General features: G+C 36.4%; 1 protein-coding gene across 4 annotated transcripts in view; it reads left to right on the forward strand.

Moving 5' to 3' along the window:
• Window positions 1-19,887, forward strand: part of LOC306849730 (disabled homolog 2-interacting protein-like) — a 102,606-nt gene that overhangs the window by 4,338 nt on the left and 78,381 nt on the right. Inside the window, exon 1 of one of the 4 annotated variants that reach the window (XM_079384995.1) lies at window positions 16,312-16,557. The exons of the other annotated variants lie outside the window; for them this stretch is intronic. Within the exon in view, the coding sequence (XP_079241121.1) occupies window positions 16,440-16,557 (118 nt within the window). The 5' untranslated portion in view covers window positions 16,312-16,439. Of the gene's footprint in view, window positions 1-16,311; window positions 16,558-19,887 lie in introns of those variants that run through there. 4 annotated transcript variants of the gene reach the window in all.

A 19,887-nucleotide genomic window follows, 5' to 3' on the forward strand; every position in this document is an offset into this window, starting at 1 on the left:
GGTTGCTTCTGTTAACCTCAAGGCAGGCTGAACCCTTGACATGCCTTAAATCTTACCTGAAATTTGATCTACAACAGGTCAAAGGTTCACGTTCTGTCCGACAGCACTGAAAACCATTACTTACACCCTACAAATTGACTTCATCAACTTTTAGTGTGCACAAGAAGAATTTGAGTATTAATGTCAATTTTAGTCTCGAAAACAAACCAAAATTCAGCCTTCAGCTCAATTACTTTACATTTAATTGAATTTAAAATTTCCCGAAAGTGTATTAAATTGTTGCCATGCTGTTGCATTCGAAAAGATTTACGCCACTGTATTCAGGAATGAACTTGTGGTTCATTCTAGTTGTAGTTTTGTTGATTAATGTCGTTCTAATGAGACTGAATTGCACTGTATTGAAGGATATAATATCGTCTATGTTCACGCTGATGTGACAGTCATGTGGGCTGAGATGAACTTTAGAGGGATCGGTGTCATAAACCCTAAAGCAAACTGTAATAAAACTTTCAGAGCTTGTCAGACCACAGTTTTTCATCATTTCAACTTGTTTGAAAGGCATAAAAAGGAGTAAGGGAATAAAATTAAATAATAATTAGCTGCCCCACCAGATGATTACAGACAGTTTGTGTAGGTAAATAAAAAAATCACCTTTTCGTCGGTGTTTTAAATGATGTTTAAAACTTCTGCTGCCATTTTAGGGCTACAATTGAGTTGCATATTGGCCAAGCTCACTGTAAAACATATATTTAGTTTAATTTATGGTTTATATAGGCTATTTAAGAAGTATTTTGTTGGTAATGACATGAAAATGCTCTGCTGTGTTCATCGCTTTAATTTTCACCAGGAATCTGAAATCAAACAGAATTGTTCAGATATTCATCAGCATAACCCATGTGAGAATATCGCATTTCAACACAAATTTAAAATGTTTGAGTAAATGAATAATTCATTAAATGAGCTCTTTTGCTATGAGAGATCCGATTGTTTATATCTGCTCCTTACTGTTTGCCTTACATTTATTCGCTCATTCTATTTCGAAAAAACCTTCAGTTCAATGAAAAGCCAAGGAAACATTTGAAAGATTTAGTGTGATGGATGTTTTCTGTTTGTTGCTTCACTTTGGTTAGGAATATGTGGTTAAAAATCTTCCATCAAATATTTGTTGGGCTCAGAGCAATCCTGCTTGTAACTTTGCTGAGGATTAAACATCCCAGACATGGTTCTGAATAGTGACAATCTTTGTGAAGAACATAATCCTTGTGGCATATCAAGATGGACATAATCTCCTTTAGTCAGATATTAGGACAAACATTTATAATTTACTCCATCTTGTTCCTGATGCCCTATCCTGGGTTTTATGCGATATTTAGACCTGTTGTTTCAGTTGGTCAGTGTCGCTGATGACTGTCTCGCCATTGTTATAGCAAAGCATCAGATTGTCCTGCTTTTGTTCGTGAAATATGTTTGGCAGCATTCTGTTTTGGTCTTTTATCCATTTCATTTGCTGCCATGAGGATTGGCTGTGTTCCAAACACACGATGGGAGTGATGTACTCAGTAATAGACATTTCTGCTGTAACAAACAAGCTCTTTCAGTGCAGGGCTGTATTATTTATGGCATACGCCTGATAACTTATGATTACCTCGTGTTATTCTGTAAAAAGTTTTCTCCTGTCTCATCTTAATTTGTAGAGACATCTATAATTAAACTACTTGTAGGATAACTCCCCTGAAAAGAAAAAACTCTTGTCTCATTGTGGTGGTACTGAAATGTTAAGTTTGATAGCGTGACCTGACTAAGGCTATGTTTTCCAAAGCATCGTAAACCTTTGAAACCATTGGTGCCAATAGTTTCTATGATCTACTTTTTATGCTTTTGGGAAATACAGTCCAAGCTTGATACAGCAACATTGACACTGAAAAATGGCAAATAGGGAAATGACTGGGAAACCTGTTTGGTAATAAGTGGTGTGCAAAAATGACACACTTAAGCTTTAAACTGCATCTATTATTTTTAGACTTTTACGCAACTGTTCAAAAGTTTGGGGTTGGTAAGATTTTTAAATGTTTTTAAAGAAGTCTCTTATGTGCACCCAGTCTGAATTTATTTGATTAAAATACATTAAGAGCGGTACTATTGTGAAATATTATAATAAGATCAAAACAATCGATGTTGTGCTGATTAATATTATTTCTGGATTCTTTGATGAATAGACAGTTCAAAAGTAGTTAAAGCAGTCTATTTAATTGTAAATGTCAGAAATTGGAATGAAAATGGTATAAATTCAAATTCGAGGATGTATGAAAGGCTACAATGTGTTGAATTCGACCCCTTTCATGTACCAATGAACAGCGACACTAGATCACAGATGTGCTCTAAATCTCTTTTCATTAAAATGCATTACTCCAGGCTAGCATGAAAATATCCCTTAAAATTTCACAGTTATGCCTTGGGTAGGCTGGATGTTTAGGCTTTTTATCAGTTGTGGGAAATCCCAGTTTAGTCATAATTGATAATAGAGGATAGTCAACTGTAGTCTTTATTCTCCCTATAGACTGGGGAACAGCTCTCCCCTAATTGCATAGTATTAAAAGAATTAATTATTATTGAGATTTATCAGGAGGGAAGATGAAACAATAGAGCACTCTCATAGCACTGAGGCAATATTTTAGGAGTACAGTGGATGCCTGTTTTATAGTAGGGCAAATCACTTTAGGATACACTGTAATTACTTTATATCAGCTTTTGAAAGGGGATTAGACATCCAGCTATGAACTTAACAGAGTTAAAGATGTTATATGCCTCTGTAGATATCTTATGCCATCAAAAAGTGATTTTAAGAACTAAGATCTAATATTTCTCGACAAATTCATGTTTTTTAGCTCCTAAGTTCAGCATGTTTTATAGCACAAGTTGTGTACAAGAATGTTTCTTAGTGCTTTTATACCAAGAATGTCACCGCCACCAGAATTGGCGCGATCAAATGTAATAATTTTAGAATGAACCATTGAACAACCCATATTGGTCAACCACTAATCTGCATATAGGGGTGAGACATGTGTCCATCCATGTCTGTGATGGTTACAGCCGTGGTTTACATTCTGCTCTCAATGAAAGTTCAAGTGACACAAAGTTGACCTTTACCAAATCCTGAATGGCTCCCATTAAAGCAAAGGACATTTTGGAAAAGGGCAGCTGTAAAAATGCATCAGAATCAGGAGTAGGTGGGCGGAACAGGCTCTAAATCCTGGACCTGGATGATAAGGTCATTGTTAGTGATTTGCAGAGATACTTTAGTGACGTGTATGGCATACAGCTCTTCCACTGTCCATACTTAGCACCATTTTATAAACCATATTGAGTCTTTTCTTTGTTTATTCCAGATGTGAAGAGTCTTTGACATGCGAGCCATCATAAATCCATGTGGGCATATTGCATTTGAAGTCAGAATTCCTTTGAATGTGAACTTGGCCCAGCTGGTTGTCATACATCCGACTGATTTTCTGACCTCACATGCTTGACAGAAGTGCCTTTGTGTCTGTAACAGCAGCTGTCCAAATCCCAGCTCTATCGTTGTAGTAGGATGTTTAGACTAGAACTGTACGTCAAGTCACTTGTCTGTTTGTTGAGCTCATTTTATGATCACAAACATTGTTGGGAAAGCTACTTTGAAATTAGTTATGAGCTATTCATCATGTTCCATCTGCACAACAGTTCAGCTATTCTATTGAAAAATTTGCTTTTGTTTTCAAGTTGAAAACAGCTTTGTAGCACATTTAACTAATGGATAATGGTCACATGTCACGTTTCACGAATGTGTGTGTGTGTCAATATGATTTTTTTCAAAGAAATGAATGTAATTTTTTTTTTACCAAAGATGAATTAAATTGATCAATTTACAGTAAAGACGTTCCATTAAAAATATTAAGCAACACAACTGTTCTCAACATTTATAATAATAAATGTTTCTTGCACATCAAATTAACATATTAGAATGATTTCTAAAGGATCATGTGACACTGAAGACTGGAGAAATGATGCTGAAAATTCAGCTTTGCATCACAGAAATTATTTTCATTTTAAAATAGTAGAGAAAACAGTTATTTTAAATTGTAATAATGTTTCACAATTTTACTGTTATTACTGTATTTGTGATCAGCCTTGGTGAGCATAAGGGACATTTACATTTAGTCCAGGTGGCTAATTTTAGTGAGATGGGTTGGGAATGTTGTTTCTTGTTGACTTTAAGGTGGTAGCATTACTTTTTTATTTAGTTTGCTCACAATGATACTAACAGCTAAAAGAGCAAATGTTACCGTATTTGTGCCGTGTATGACCAGTCCAGCCTGTGCAACGCACATTATATGTCTGGGCGTCCAGACGGCTTTCAGACACTGCTAATTTGATGTCCTTTATTGCTGTAGTGCAATATGAAGCCTTGAGAGCAGGTTTTAGGTGGCATGAAGTAAAGCAGATGCACATTGTTAGCTGAGCTTTTCATCTTCACTGGACCACAGATTGCTGAAGCGTTGTAACTGTTGCTAGGATGTCCGGTGGCCAGAGCTTTTATCGCCGTGGTAACATTGTTTTACCCATCCCCCTTTCTGCACATTAGATTGTGTGTTTTGACTCGTTTCACTTTTCACAATCAGCGAACTCTATGTTGGGTGCCTGATTTTTGAGTTTGATGCATGGATTAGTATGACAAACATAAATTTTGTTATTTACTTGTTTGTTTTCAAGGAACATTCCAGGTTATTTATAAGTTACAGTGAGTGTGTATTAGCATCATCTCTGGCATCCAGATTGCCATAGTAAATGTTTACTCATCCCTCAGTCTGTAAACAGCAAAAGAAAATGTATTTACAGTTATAATGAATCCTAGCAGTGATGTGCACATCAGCAGTCACAGTTATCACTCAATAAATGTGACTTCTTACATGGGGTGAGCCATGTACTGGTAGACACGATTAATCGGTAGAAATTAATCAACCGGTGGAGATTTTGGACTATTGTCCAAAACTTGACGTTTGCGTGTCACTACTCTTGGCTAAATCATTTTTGTAACTTTAATAAGAAGACACATATATTTAATTTACACAGTGAAGAATGTGCAGATTTATACAATGCATTTATTTGTTCTACGGTAGTTTTTGTCCTATTGCTTGTAATTTGTTTCTTATTCTTATTTAAATGCTGACTGTTTACTAGTCTTCAGTGAGCTTGAGTTTTTTTTTTTTTTCATTTAGGCTAGTTTTTTGTGACATTGACACTGGTGACAAGAATTATGAAATTTCTATGAATTTATAAAAACTAAATAAACAACTAGCAAAAAATAACTATATTGTTAACATGAAATAAAATGACTCATATAGTGACATAAGATTTTGGTCATATGGCCCACCCCTACTTCTTAATATTGTTTAGTTAAGTCAAATAGGCAAATATATTATAAACAAAACAAAAGAAAAAATAGCCAGTTTGCCCAGAGTGTAAACACTGTTCTTTTTATTTATTTATTTATTTTATTTTTAAAACCAATTGTGTGAGTTTGAGGCAGGACTGTTTGTTTGGTTGACCGATGACATATGGGGAAAGTGTTTTCTTTATTCTTTTGAAAAATCATAATTTTTGCGATACTGTAGCACAGAATTGACACATTTCAAATGGTCATTACAGTCAAGTCATTTATTATTTCATACAGCACTGGATACAATTTAATTATGTCAAAGCAGCTTCATGGTAATAAACAGGAAAATAACTGTTAATATTGCAAAATTCATCAGTTATGAAACAAATTCAATTTCATTTATAAATCAGGTCTACAGAAAACAACAGTGTCATTATTCAGCTATAAATATAACAAAATTAAATGACTAGAGTTTAGAAAAAGAAAAAAAATCTTAATTATACTGTATATAATAGCATCCAAAGCCATTTCAAAAGCACTGCGTAGTTTGTACCGCTTTTTCACATTACTGGGAGATTAAAGAGTCAGAGGCGAGGCAGGCCTTCCTATAACACACTCCCTAGAGCCTGCGTTCTGATTGGCTGACATTCCAAAGGAATTCGGCTCTCCAAAGGGGGCTCGTTTCCCCAAAAGATGGTGGTGCAGAATGAGAGAGAGAGAATGCCGTTACTAGGCCCCTAAATGCTCATGAAAATGGAAAAAAGTAACCAATGTCCCTCTTGTTCTCCCGTTCTTCCCCCTCTTTCATTCTCCTTTCTTTCCAAAAGTGGGAGGCTCGGCTTGCGCACAATGTGGCAGGCCTGAGCGGCGCGTTAGAATTCTTGTGGTAATCTCCATCACCGTGTGGAGGCGAAACAGCACACAGATGGATGTAACAGGCCGGTTTTGTTTGTATTTCTCAGTTAGGAGTTGAGATAGTACCGGACACATCCTTGAGTCCCTCAGCTTGTGTGGTGTCCTCTCTGTTTCTGATTATTCTCTTCATAGGACGGGGTGACCTGCTTCAGAAACTGGCCTATTTCTAAGACGTCCCCAGGGGGCAACCTAGGTGAGAAGGAGCTGTTTTTGGACTCCAAAAAGATGAGATGTAGGGCTGTTTTCTTTTAAACAGCATGTCGTATGCTTCAGGCTTATACAGGAAGTATGGGACATCCAAGTCCCCATCCCAAATGGTGCACTAAGCCCTCTCTTAAATCCACACTTCGGTTATGCAATCTCGCATAGGCTGTTAGGGAGTATTCCAGATCATAAAATGGGCCATGCTATGAACTTTTGTGTGTGTGTGTTTGGGGGTTGTGGACAAACAATTTTATAACATGAATTAACTTTAAACTTTTTATGAAACGGATCAAACGGATCCTGTCTCTTTTCTGTTTTACATTTTTATGCTGTTATTCCCTTTGCAAGTATAGCTACTATAAATAGGATTCATATAACATGAAATTTAGAAGTAGCAAGACTGCAGAGTGTTTTGTTTTATTTACGACTCTGTAAAATCTTTTTTACAGTGTGCAGGTCAAACTAGTTGCATTGCATTTTCAGAAATGATCATTTGTGCAATAATTTGTTATTAATGCTTTATTGAATGAAAATGATGTGAAATATGGCTTCCAGCTGTCAGTTTGAACGTGTAACATAGTGTTGTCATCTTACGGAGTCACATTCCTGCACTTTGAAATGCGCTGGAGAAAAAGCTTTAAACAGCCCGTAAACTTTTGTGGAAAATGGGAATTATTCTCTGGCCGGCAGATCTCTGAATCCAAGGGTGTATATTAGCTCTGTCAGCAATTAACTTTTTATGATGCGGGCCTTGCTGTTTTAGCATCGACTGATGAACAAATGGTTCCTGTTCCTATTCTGTTTTCCATTTTTCTGCTTTTATTCCCTTTGCCTCTCTCTCTTTCTCTCCATACTTTTTATCTCCCTCATGTACCCCCCTCCTTTTTTTTGTCAGGATGTTGTTTTACTCCAAAGTAAGGGTATTCCAAGCCCGGCTTTGAACTATAAAAGCTGTGGTGCTTCAGAGATGGCTGATATAGTGCCTCTATTGATCCCGTCTCCTGGCAACCTCTTACAACAGCTGAGTAAAGGACAGCGCTCCGAAATCACAGACAAGACTTTTCTTGAGCAAAGTTAAATATAGGCTTGCCCTGGCCTTGAGCATTCTGGGAGATTTTCTCTGTGTTTCTTGCAGAACGTATTGTGTAGTGTAGATGGTACCAGTAAAACTTGGTTACAATGCAGGTGCAGGTATAAGAGGACCTGTTTTCGAGAGAGGCCTCATTCTTTGCTGGCACTCATTGATACAGAGTACAATCAGTTCTGTGCAGTACCGGGAATTATTTGTGAATATCAGTATCTGTGCTCTCTTCCATCTCTGCTTGAACATTCTTATTAGACAAAGGCTGTTAGTCACACAAGCCATGTTTTGACTATCAACATTAAATCTGGACAATAATCCATGCAAGGCTGGTCAAGAGGCCATCTGACCAACATGTACTTTTGAATTTGCATGAGCTGAACCAAAATGTAGACTAATTTGAACTAAAGAAATAAGATAAGACCTTATTCCTTATTTAAAATATGATATTTAAAGTTAATATTGGCAAACAGTTGGTCTTTTCCCGTCCAATTAAAAAGTTTTATGTATAGATAATTTATTTATATAAAGTATATATATGCACATACACCTCCTTTTCACCAAAAAAAAAGAAATATTATACACAAATATACACAAATATACACAAATATATATATATATATATATATATATATATATATATATATATATATATATATATATATATATATATTTGTGTATATCGTTTATTTATATAGAAAACTATAAATATATTTTATGTATCAATTGTATATTAACTCTGTCAGCAATTAACTTTTATTGAAGCAAACCTTGCTGTTTTAGGATCAACCCTCCCCTTTTAAACTATATATGCAAGTACAGCTGCTATATTTACAAAAAAAAGAAGCGATAAGTAATACAATAAAATAAAGATTTATTTTTGTTTAAAAAAATATATATTTATATAAAAATCTGAATATATTTTATATATTTTAACTAGCCTATATATTACTTCTGTCAGCAATAAACTTAAATAAATAGCAAAAAATATATGAATATAAAAAATCTCAAGTTTGTAATTTCTCGTGTTATTTACAAGGCTTGTGAATTTGTAGGTAATCTGAATGCAATTAATATTCAGCAGTTTGAATCTGTGTCCAATGGCAGTGAAGCGTCCTCTCTGTTTATTGCGGGGTTTAATGCAGACCCTGGCAGAGACGGTGGAGCTGTTGGAACAAGCAGGTGTTTGGCATATTTTATGGCACGGCTCTTTGATGGCACAGTCCATTGTGCTAGACGTTCATTAACATACCAAAGCAAAAGAGAAAAGCCAAAGTCCAATTAATTAACTGAGCAGTGCTGCCGAGATGTTCTGCAGGATGCATATCGGCAGCTGAGCGCAGATATTTGAAAATATTGTGACGGCTGCAGTGGAATTGCTTTTACTCGTCTGAAAAATGCAGCCTCATCCACTATCCAAGGTTTATAGATCATAATGTTCAGCATAACCTGCCCCGGTTGCCCCAGGGAGAAGACCCCTGTAGACAGAAGTGGACCACTTATGAACCTCTTTGATGTATTTCCTGTTTGAAGTAACATCACACCTGATCTTAATGTAATAGCGCTGCTTATTTGAGGGTGTGTGTGTGTGTGTGTGCCTGCTGGCATGATGATGATGGACCCTCCGGTTTTAGATTAGACTGAAGGACAGTAGACAGCATGCCAGAAAGTTCTGAGATTCTTGAGGAGTCTAGACAGTATTAAATTTAGTATTCAGGGTTATACGAGAGTCTGTGTGCGGCACTAACAGTTGTGTCTACACTTTGGTAAGCCAAACTATATTTGATACTGTTGATCAGCAGGATTCAGAGTTTTGGATAACGTCACATTATTCTTAAAACTTCATTCGCTGACTCTAGTGGAGCAGAAATTTCATGCTTCCCTTTTAAAGTTGAATTGAGTCTACAATATGACATTGTATTGCCAATTTTGGCTGCATTGCAGTAAAATCTAGAGTAAAATTAGCTGGCATAAAATAACTTTAAATAATTTATGTAATGTCATTTTTTTAAAGTGTCTCAGTGCTATACAAAGTATCTTCTTCTGTGTTCTGCAGAAGACAATAAGTCATACAGGTTGACTAAATATTTGGCAAACTATAACTTTAAGGCTTTATACTAGCCCAAATGAGTACTATACCAAGTGGGTGGTCTGACGTTCTTACACCTTTTTGATATTTGAGGCAAAAAGTGCTTCAAGACCAGTCATAAAAAATTGCATAGTTGCAACATAGAAATCTTGATTATCAGGGGATAAAACCCATTGAGAACATCTGTCTTGCGTATGATTAAGGTCTTCTGAACATGTAGAATAAACTAGATTGAAATTGGGTCAAACCAGAAATGTCCTACGAGCTCAAGAGATTGTTGTTGGAACTGAACCTGAAAGTAAATTATTTCAAGGGCAAAACAAATCAGAACATGTTGCTGGTCTTTTCTTTAGCAGCCATTCGTTTAGTTGTGTTGTTCTTCTCTGTAACTGAGATAATTGCGAAAATGTAGGAAACAATTCCTCTAGCTTGGGAAAAACTATTGTGGCCTTGATTATATCGAACATGAGATTAGTTTGAGTCTTAATGCATTTTTGAATCCGGTGCCAAATTTCATTTTATCTGCTTTATGTGCTGGAAATGAACCAGCTGTTTGCTTGTTTTCAGAGAGTTACTTACACATAAGCCTATATGAAAATTCTGTCATCATTCACTGAAACTGTGAGGAACTTTCCTTCCTCAGTGGAGCAAAGAAAAGTGATATTTTACAGAATGACCGAGCTGCTCTTCATCATGCTATGAAAATGAAGTTGCATGGACCATTTGATACTTTTTTAGTTTAACAGCCTATTTTCATTATATGTAAAATAGCCAGAATAAATGATGAAAGATTCTTCTTTTAATTAAATAACAGATGGAATGTGTTTATCTATTTTTAAATCTCACACAAGAGCTTCTACTAAAACTGCCTTGTCTTCCCAGGGATTGTGTAATTCCTAGAGATAAATGAAAAGCAGATATTTGACTCTGGTCCACATAAACAGAGATGGAACGTGTGAAACCCCCGAGGTTCTTTCTGCTGGTGCTGGCTGAAACTGCTGGTTTTTAGTCTGGGAAGAGATTCATGAGCTTGTTGACTGTTGCTTCAGGAAATGCGGCATGACTGCTGGGATTCAGGGAGCTTGATGTTAATGGTGTCTGGTGACCGAGGGCCTCTCGCCTTCCAGGGGACGTCCAGATGTTGTAAGAGTGGCGGCCTGCTTACAAGCGGCAAATACCCAGGAGCATCTGTAAACTGCTAGGCCCCATGTAGCTCAGTGATTGAAGTCCTGTCTCAGAGATTATGAGGCAAGTTGGATGCACAGTACCTGGTACTCTGCTTTCTTGTAAATTGAAGTGGTATGTTAATACTCTATAAGCTTCACTGTTTGATGGTAATCTGCTTCAGTTTTCGATTTGCTAAGTCATTTTTGTGTAAAATCAGTAGTGTGCAACAAAATTCAAAAATAAGGAGGCAAAGTTCCCTCTCTGCTGTTGTGTTTTTTGTCCAATGTAAATTTGTGCTCTAGTTCCGTATGAACACCCATTTGAGTGGGTGAGTTGTTTACTGTGTAATTAGTCTCTTTATTTCTACCGGTTTCACCCATTCAGGCCAATTTGCAGGCTGGTTATGAACATGATAGTTGGGCATTTGTGCAGGTAAATGAAGCAATCACAGCATAATTGGAAGCATTGCCTTTGACTTTTCATCCTAATTTTGCCATTTCTCCACTTATATTCACATCACAGGTGCTCTATGAGAACAGATCTTTCTGAAACTTTTCCCCGATGTTATACAATGTTTACTTTATTAAAAGTGAGCGATTTATGCACTATTTGAGCTCATACCTTTTTTCTACCTTTTAGAAATGTGAATTATATTGTGACCTAAAAATGTTAAATCAAATCTTATATCTGAGCTCAGATCATTCTCTTAAGGTGCATCCTGGCATGCTTTTTAAACCGTATTGAAGGAAGTCACATGTATTCATGTACCAGCTTTCAATTATATTTTTAATTTTGCTAATATGTATGGCACAATATTTATTTGTATCCATAACTAAAATCGATAGTTTAAAAGTTTGTAAGATCACGAGAAACAAATGAAGTCGAGTGTGTACAAATGTTTTACTTTTAATGTATTTTGTACATTCATTCATTTTCAGCATTTGCTCTTTTTCCATTTGGTCTTCATATGTATGCTTTTCTGTTTTTCACATGTTTCTCAGAGCTGCATAATAACAGCTCATGTACATATTCTGTGAGCGTTTATTCTAATGATTGCAAAAATAACACATAGTTCTCACACAGCTAAACAACGAGACTAATGGAGTATTTTCGGACTCTCAAATGGAAAGAACTATAAGTAATTGTTGATTTGTCAGTGAAAATATCTCTTCCCTAACTTGGCATTGTTGCAATAATTGCACAATAATTTAGACTCATTCTAAGTCTCATTCAGGGCCATAAACCGTCTAGACCATGTGTCCAGAACTCTGTTTCTTTATCTCGCCTAATGTGTTTGTTCTCCTAGTTTTCATTGCTTCATTCATTCACATTGTCACATCATCACAGAAAGAATGTCATTATGGGTGTTCATTGGTTGAGGATTTTGGCCGTTGCCTCTTCTAGTAAAAGCTTGGAATCCAAAACTCCAAACAGCAGCAAAAGACAAGGATCTCTCTGTACTTCCCAGCCACCTAATGCAGTGAACTCTTGATATAACATCTAAAATGGCCAAGAGCATGGTGTATTTCATAAAACAACACCCAAAGAGCTGTTTATCTATTTGACGTCAACAGAAAAAAGAGAGTGGTTTCAAAGGAAAGCGAGTTATTGCATGTATCTGTCTGTCTGTCTGCCTGTCTTTTTTTCATAATTTGTTGTTAATGATTGTGGGAATGCTCTAATGTAGTGCATCAATGTCTTTTTTAGTACCACTTTGGTCCAGAGGGGGGCACTGCATGTAAACATTTTCCCCTTTAAATGTGTGATCTATGAAGAAGGCCCGAGGGCAGAGAGCTGAAGTCATGTCTTGATTGCATTTACCTGCTGCACACCGGTCAGTCAGCTCCCTGAAGTCAGTCTGATATTTACAGCAGTGTTCCTGTGCTCTGAGGCTAAATGCCTGTTTGTGTGCAGGGCTGATGTGCACACCTCCGGAGCTCAGTGCTATTAAAGGGCTGGCAGAGTAAAGAGGCAAACATTTCTGAGTGTGGTGAAAGAAGGAATCATAGAAAGAAGTAATTATGTGATTTTTAATATGGTCACAATAATTTATAAATCTGAACACTTAACTTACACTTCCTTCTGCTTTTATTTCCTCCTCTTTTATTCAGTATGAAAAAGAAATGGACTCGGTTTGCTTTTTTAAATACTACTACAGGTCTCCTGTGCATAATTCATCAGAGCATGTTTATCTACAAATAATAATAATAATGTTTGTTTACCTAATTCATATTAAATATTTTAATGGGTTCACACCTGCAAATAGAAGAAACATGATAATTTCTATAAAGATAAAGTTAGCATTCCAGTTAAAATCTCTCTCTCTCTCTCTCTCTCTCTCTCTCTATATATATCTATATATATATATATATATATATATATATACACAATAAATTTTTTATTAGTCTTTTTAAAATAGTTTTTCAGTGGGAAAAATATTGTATTGAGTTGTAACACAATTTTTTTCCCACTGAAAAGCTATTTTAAAAAGACTAATAAAAAATGTATCAAGAAGCAAAAAGTCATTTTTTCCAGTACAGGGTTGAGTGACCAGGGCAAAATAACACATAGCTAAAACATTAGCGATCCAATCCAGTCCTGATGGTTAAAATCATGCCCTGCCTACATTAATTCCTGCTGATGAATGTTAACCAGATTACGTCATACTGCTGTGTGTGAGATTGTCTTATGTTGTAAGAGCACTGATTATTTATGGGGAGTCCTGTATTAGTTTCTTCTCAGAAACTCATCCCTCTTTCAGTCATTTTTATCTTAAAGCAACAAATTAGAACCATAAGATAATTTCATGCCGACTTTACTTTATGTTGATTTATATAGACAGTGACTTGGCTATTGAATGTCATAAGTAGTTCAAGAATTTTTGATGCTACGCATTTCTGATGGTTACCAAACATTTGGTTCCACTGTTTCTGGTTTCCTTTACATCTCTGGAGAGATAAACGTTTTGTTTTATGTCTTCATGCAAAGCAGGCAGCATCAGTACACAGAGACGTCCATCACTCGACTTAATGGCACTTCCCTATACTCCCCTTTAGCTTGACTCCGAGGCTCAGGTGGCATGTAGCAACTGCACTGTGGGTAATAATATCAGACCTCTTATTACCCACATTTATTCCAGCACAGAGCTCTTCTGAGAAGCCGAGCAGACAGATTTACGCCAGCCTCTCCATCTCATCCTCTCTCGATGAGAAAGTTCAAACCAGGGTCGAGTGTCTGAGCGTCAAGAGAGAATGAAAGTGGCTCCTGCCGCCTCCCTCGGCTCCTTCCATTACTCACTCACCCTCCTACAAAGACCCAGCATGCCACAGACCTGCTCTCTTCCTCCTCACTGGAGAAATATTCTGTCGCCGAGCTGCCAGCACGTCAACCCCCCCATCCATCAGCTCCAATTTACCAAGAGACGCTTCGTATACTGTCTTTAGCTCTTCTGCTTTTCAATTATTCCCGCTAATCTTTTAACTTTGTAGTTATGCAGTATGCCTGCTTTCGATGGTTAAAGTTCGGAGAAGCACTGATGACGGCGGGTGATGCTGATATGGAACTTTTTGGGTTGTCAGTCTGTTTTTGAAGTATTGAAAAGTTGAGTGAAGTTTTAAAGTGAGTTTTCACTCAAAACTGAAAATCCTGTCATTATTTACTTACCCTTATGTTGTTTCAAACCTGTATGACGTTCATTCTGCTGTGTTCATGATACTCATTTAGGCAAAAAAAAACTCATTGTAAAACTACAATATAAGTGGTTCATATGAAGTTACAGTGTACACCCATTTAAGCTACACATATTTGGCCATATAAACCAATGCCATTGATCTCAATTATGCTCATCTTTTGACATTTGAGAGGTATGGTGGAGGTTGTGATTATTAAGTGCAAGGACTTACATTTCTGCTTTTCTGTCACACAAAGCTGTCAACTATCAAGACTTGTGACACAGCTGCTTGGACTACTTTTTTCCCTTAATAGAGCTGGTCACTGTATGCTTTTTTTTTTTGTATAGAAGATAGCACTTTCTATTTTCTTTTTTTTTTGCATTCAGTTAAGAAATTCATTCAGGTTTGAAACAATGTAAGGGTGAGTAAATAATGAGATAATTTTCATATTAGATGAATTAACTCTTTAAATCAAGCATAAAGCATGTTATGGTCTCCCTCATGAAGAATGACTATGGTATTTAGTTTCTGCCAAATTACCATATTGTCACAGTTATACTGTGATAACCTGATATTAGCCACTACTTCATCAAAAAAGTAATTAAAACAACATGGTCTGAAAGCTTTTTAGCCTGTTAAAAGTATGCTTTCGGAAGAGTGTTTTTCTTTTTTATTGATGCTTTTATTCTGCAAGGATGCATTAAATTGGTCACAAGAGACAGTAAAGACATGTATAAGATGTCTATTTCAAATAAAAGCTATCTCACAAATTCATACAAACACCAATACAATAACGTTTTATTTTTTTGCATTTAATCAGTTTCCTTTATTGTGATGGGTGCACATACTGTAATTCATTTTTAAAAATAATTTTCATCTCTGTCTGATAGGTTGTTGACATTCGTTCGTTCTCAGAATCAAGGATTTCATCAGGGAGGTGAGATGTTCTTCTGCGGCTCGTAAATCTCATTATTTCACCAGCTAGTATCATAGAGGTCACAGGGGTCAAATGCCTTGTCAGAGCACTGCAAACATTTTAATGTATTAGATGCTTAACTGAGGGTGGGTGAAGAGACAAACCTCCTGTTCAGACTTCAGTGGTTTCAGCAAAGTAAAGCTATGATAGATACTAGTTTCTCTTGAATTTAAAACAATAATGAGAAAAAATGTGGACCTCTTAGTGACCATACCTGATAAGCTAAGTTTTGTGTGAGAAACAAACCAGAATTTATTATTTACATAAATTGTAATTTTTTTTTTTTTTTTTTTTTTAGGTGTTTAAGCATCAGTTAAGCATCTAATACATTAAAATGTTTGCAGTGCTCTGACAAGGCATTTGACCCCTGTGACCTCTATGATACTAGCTGGTGAAATAATGTTTATATCTTTTTTGAGTTTGACAGATGTGGTCAGTATGAACTGCTATTGGAAAGAACTACAAGATAAAAATCTAAAATTTCTCCTTTGGAGTTTTTACAGAAAAATTACAACATTTGGTTTTGGAACATTGTAAAGGGTAAGTATAATTTTCAGTTTTGGGTGAATTATCACTGTAATCTAATATCTTTACATTTGATATAGTTCTTTTTATGATGGAGCTGCTCAAGACATGTCTGCACTATAATTTTCACCCAAATTCCCACCTCACTGTAGATTTCATTCCCAAAGCACAGAGGTTATTTGTGGGGAGGAGTTGACTCTCTACTTTTCCTCCTCTTCTCTCGAAACACTCCACCATGTCATTTTAAGAGCAGTCCTGACTTGCAGAATCAGATGCAGCAATCTACTTCTCTGGCAGTGATTCAGTTCAACAGGAGCTTTTGAAGTGAAGACTTCCAGCAGTTTCTGAATCAATAATTTTGTAGGCCTTGACACAGGTGAAAGCGAGGTGCGGAGAGCATGTCAGGGGCAGTGAGGAGAATTCTGGGGAGGAAATGGTACTACTACAGACTTCTGGGCCGATCCAGGCACAGACCGCATGTTCGGTCACGGAGCCGCTGCCGCACTGCTATCAAGGGTGATTTAATCTTTTTCTATCTGTTTCAGATAAAAACAGTGCTTTGCTGGGGTTACAGAGTGTTCCTTAGTACCCTTATGCGTTTGAGACATTTTTCATTACATTTCATCGCGTAATAGAATTTGCCCTCAAGAGCGATGAAAATGAAAGTGCACTGAGGAACTGACAGAAATGTTTGACTGATTATAGTTTTCATGTTCAAGTTTAGTTGTATAGCGCTTTTTACGATACAAATCGTTGCAAAGCAGCTCTACAGGAAATTAAGTTTCCACAATATATTTATATATTGCAGAACCTTAATATATTTATCTTATGGCAAAATTTGGTAATTCTGTATGTTGTCTGAGCATTGGCATCCTCTGAGGGGTTGGCATCATCTTTTCTCAGGTGTTTGGTCATCTCAGATCATTTAAGGGTTGGATCCAGACTGAAGCTTCTGTAATTCCTAGTTACCATGGGATGTTAATCCTGTGGCAGAAACAGAGAAACAAATAGAGACATAATTAGCATAGCTGCTGTTCCATCTAAGCAAAATTATTTCCCTCAACCCAAGCTAAAGAATAATAATGTACATTTGATCAGATATAACTGCAGTACAAGATTATAAGATGCATTATGTGAATGCTTGGCTAAAGAGGTGTCTTTAATCTAGATTTAAACAAAGTGTATCTGAACACTGAACGTTATCAGGAAGGCTATTCCAGAGTTTGGGAGCCAAATGTGAAAAAGCTCTACCTCCTTTAGTGGACTTTGCTATCCTAGGTACTACCAAAAGTCCAGAGTTTTGCGACCTTAGGGAGCGGGTTGGATTTTAGCGTGGTAGAAGACAAGTTAGGTACGCAGGCGCTAAACTATTTAGGGCCTTATAGGCAAGTAATAATATTATGTAAATGATACGGAACTTAATAGGTAGCCAGTGCAGAGACTGTAAAATTGGGGTAATATGATCATAATTTCGTGACCTGGTAAGAACTCTAGCTGCTGCATTTTGGACTATCTGTAGCTTGTTTATTGAATATGCAGGACAACCACCTAGCAGTGCATTACAATAGTCCAGTCTAGAGGTCATGAATGCATGAACTAGCTTTTCTGCATCAGAAACAGGTAGCATGTTTCGAAGCTTGGCAATGATTCTAAGATGGAAGAATGCTGTTTTTGTAACATGGGAAATATGATTTTCAAAGGACAAGTTGCTGTCTAAAATAACACCCAGATTTTTGACTTTAGAGGACGTAACAGGGCATCCGTCTAGTTGCAAATTGTAATCCAAGAGATTTTGTGTACTGTTTTTTGGTCCAATAAGTAATATCTCTGTCTTATCTGAATTTAATAGGAGGAAATTATTGGTCATCCAATCTTTTATATTTTTTACACAATCTATTAGCTTAGTTTAGAAGTTTCATCTGGTCTTGTTAACATATATAGTTGAGTATCATCAGCATAACAATGAAAACTAATCCCGTATTTTCTAATAATATTACCAAGGGGCAACATGTATATTGAAAATAGCAGTGGACCTAGGACAGATCCTTGTGGTTCTCCATACTTTACTAGTGATAATTGAGATGACTCCCCATTTAAATGAACAAAGTGGTAGCGATCGGACAGGTAGGATCTAAACCATCTTAAAGCCTGCCCTTGAATACCAGTATAGTTTTGTAATCGATCTATGAGTATGTCATGGTCTATAGTGTCGAACGCAGCACTAAGATCAAGTAATACTTGCAATGAGATGCAGCCTTGGTCTGAAGCAAGAAGCAAGTCATTTGTCATTTTAACAAGTGCAGTTTCTGTACTATGGTGAGGCCTGAAACCTGACTGAAATTCTTCATAGAGATAATTTTTTTGCAAGAAGGAGCACAATTGAGCAGACAGTACTTTTTCTAAAATTTTAGACATAAACGGAAGATTTGAAATTGGTCTGTAATTTGCCAGTTCATTAGAATCTAGTTGTGGTTTCTTAATAAGAGTCTTAATAAAGAATTATACAGATATAGATACAGATACAGATATTTCATACACATTTGTGGTCTTCTTCATGGCCGTCCTTCCACTTTCATGTTTTTAAAAGCTGATAAGTATTATACTTTTACTTTAGCCGTTTAAAAAGACAAGTTGTTTTGATTGAAGTTGATTGAGTTTAAATCACTTTTCTTTCAGTATGAGTTAGCCTGAAGTAGGAAAACTCTTTATTTGTGAGCCTGTGAAGTTCTGCTGCTGTAAGAATATCTATCCATTTTTGCAGTACTTCGATGGAGTTCATAAACAATTATTTTTGTCTTCCTCATGGTGAAGTGAAGCTTGCTAAATATACAGCCTCCAGGGATTTTTTTCTTCTCAGTTCTTACACTGATTAGAGCCAAGAGAGACTTCTCCTATGTGTGTGTGTGGGAGAAGACAGCAAGAGGTTCACAGTTCACACAATACTGAAGAAGCCGCCACCTCCTCTTTACATCAGGTTCGAACATATTTCCATAAACCATTTTTGTTCTCAGTTTCTATTCTCTCTTAAACAATCCATTCCTTAGTGTTTGCTAAGTATTAAACTTTGGTGCATAACTTGTCCACATGTGATAGAGCAGGTTGTGCAGCTTGTTGAGGAGAGGTGGGCCAATAATACTTTTCTAACCAATGCAACCACATAGCAGTGCCCTGGCAACCACCAGAATTGATATGAGAGAGCTTTGAAATCCAGTTTAGTTCCATAATTAAGAAAGGAATTAGAATTAATTTATTTGATTGAAAGAAATTCACATAAATATTTATTAAATTACATTGTACTATTTAATTTTGTTTTATACATTTATTTTATTTTAAATAAACTTTGGTTAACTGGGGTGGAATAATGAACTGGGCCTGTATTCCTAAAGATTCTAAGAATCCTTTTAGAGAGCTCCTAATTTAGCTTAAAAATGTCTAAGTAGGAGTCTTAGCTTAAAAGTGATTCAGGACCAATATGAGAGCGAGAAGGCGGGGCTGACCCGTTGCTAGCTTTGACACAGTCTTTTGAAGACTGTGATTGGTAGGTTGTCCAAGAAGGAAATAAATGAGCGCTTTTAAGAGTAGAGTTTATTATTAGCCTTCACTTTGAAGTTACAGGTGTAATGTTTCTCTCTCTCACACACACACACACACACACACACACACACACATTATATATGTATATATATTCTTTATTTACCATGCTGTCATACTTAACATATTTTATAGGAAATGAACAGCGACATAAGTGCTGTAACAGACCCAAATCATCACTGCTGCATAGTTGCATTTCTCCAGTTGCCAAATATGTTAATGTAGTGATTACATCCATTTCTGGTGTCGGAGATG

The sequence above is a fragment of the Barbus barbus genome, assembly GCF_936440315.1.
Source record: "Barbus barbus genome assembly, chromosome: 29".
NCBI classification, from domain to species: Eukaryota; Metazoa; Chordata; class Actinopteri; order Cypriniformes; family Cyprinidae; genus Barbus; species Barbus barbus.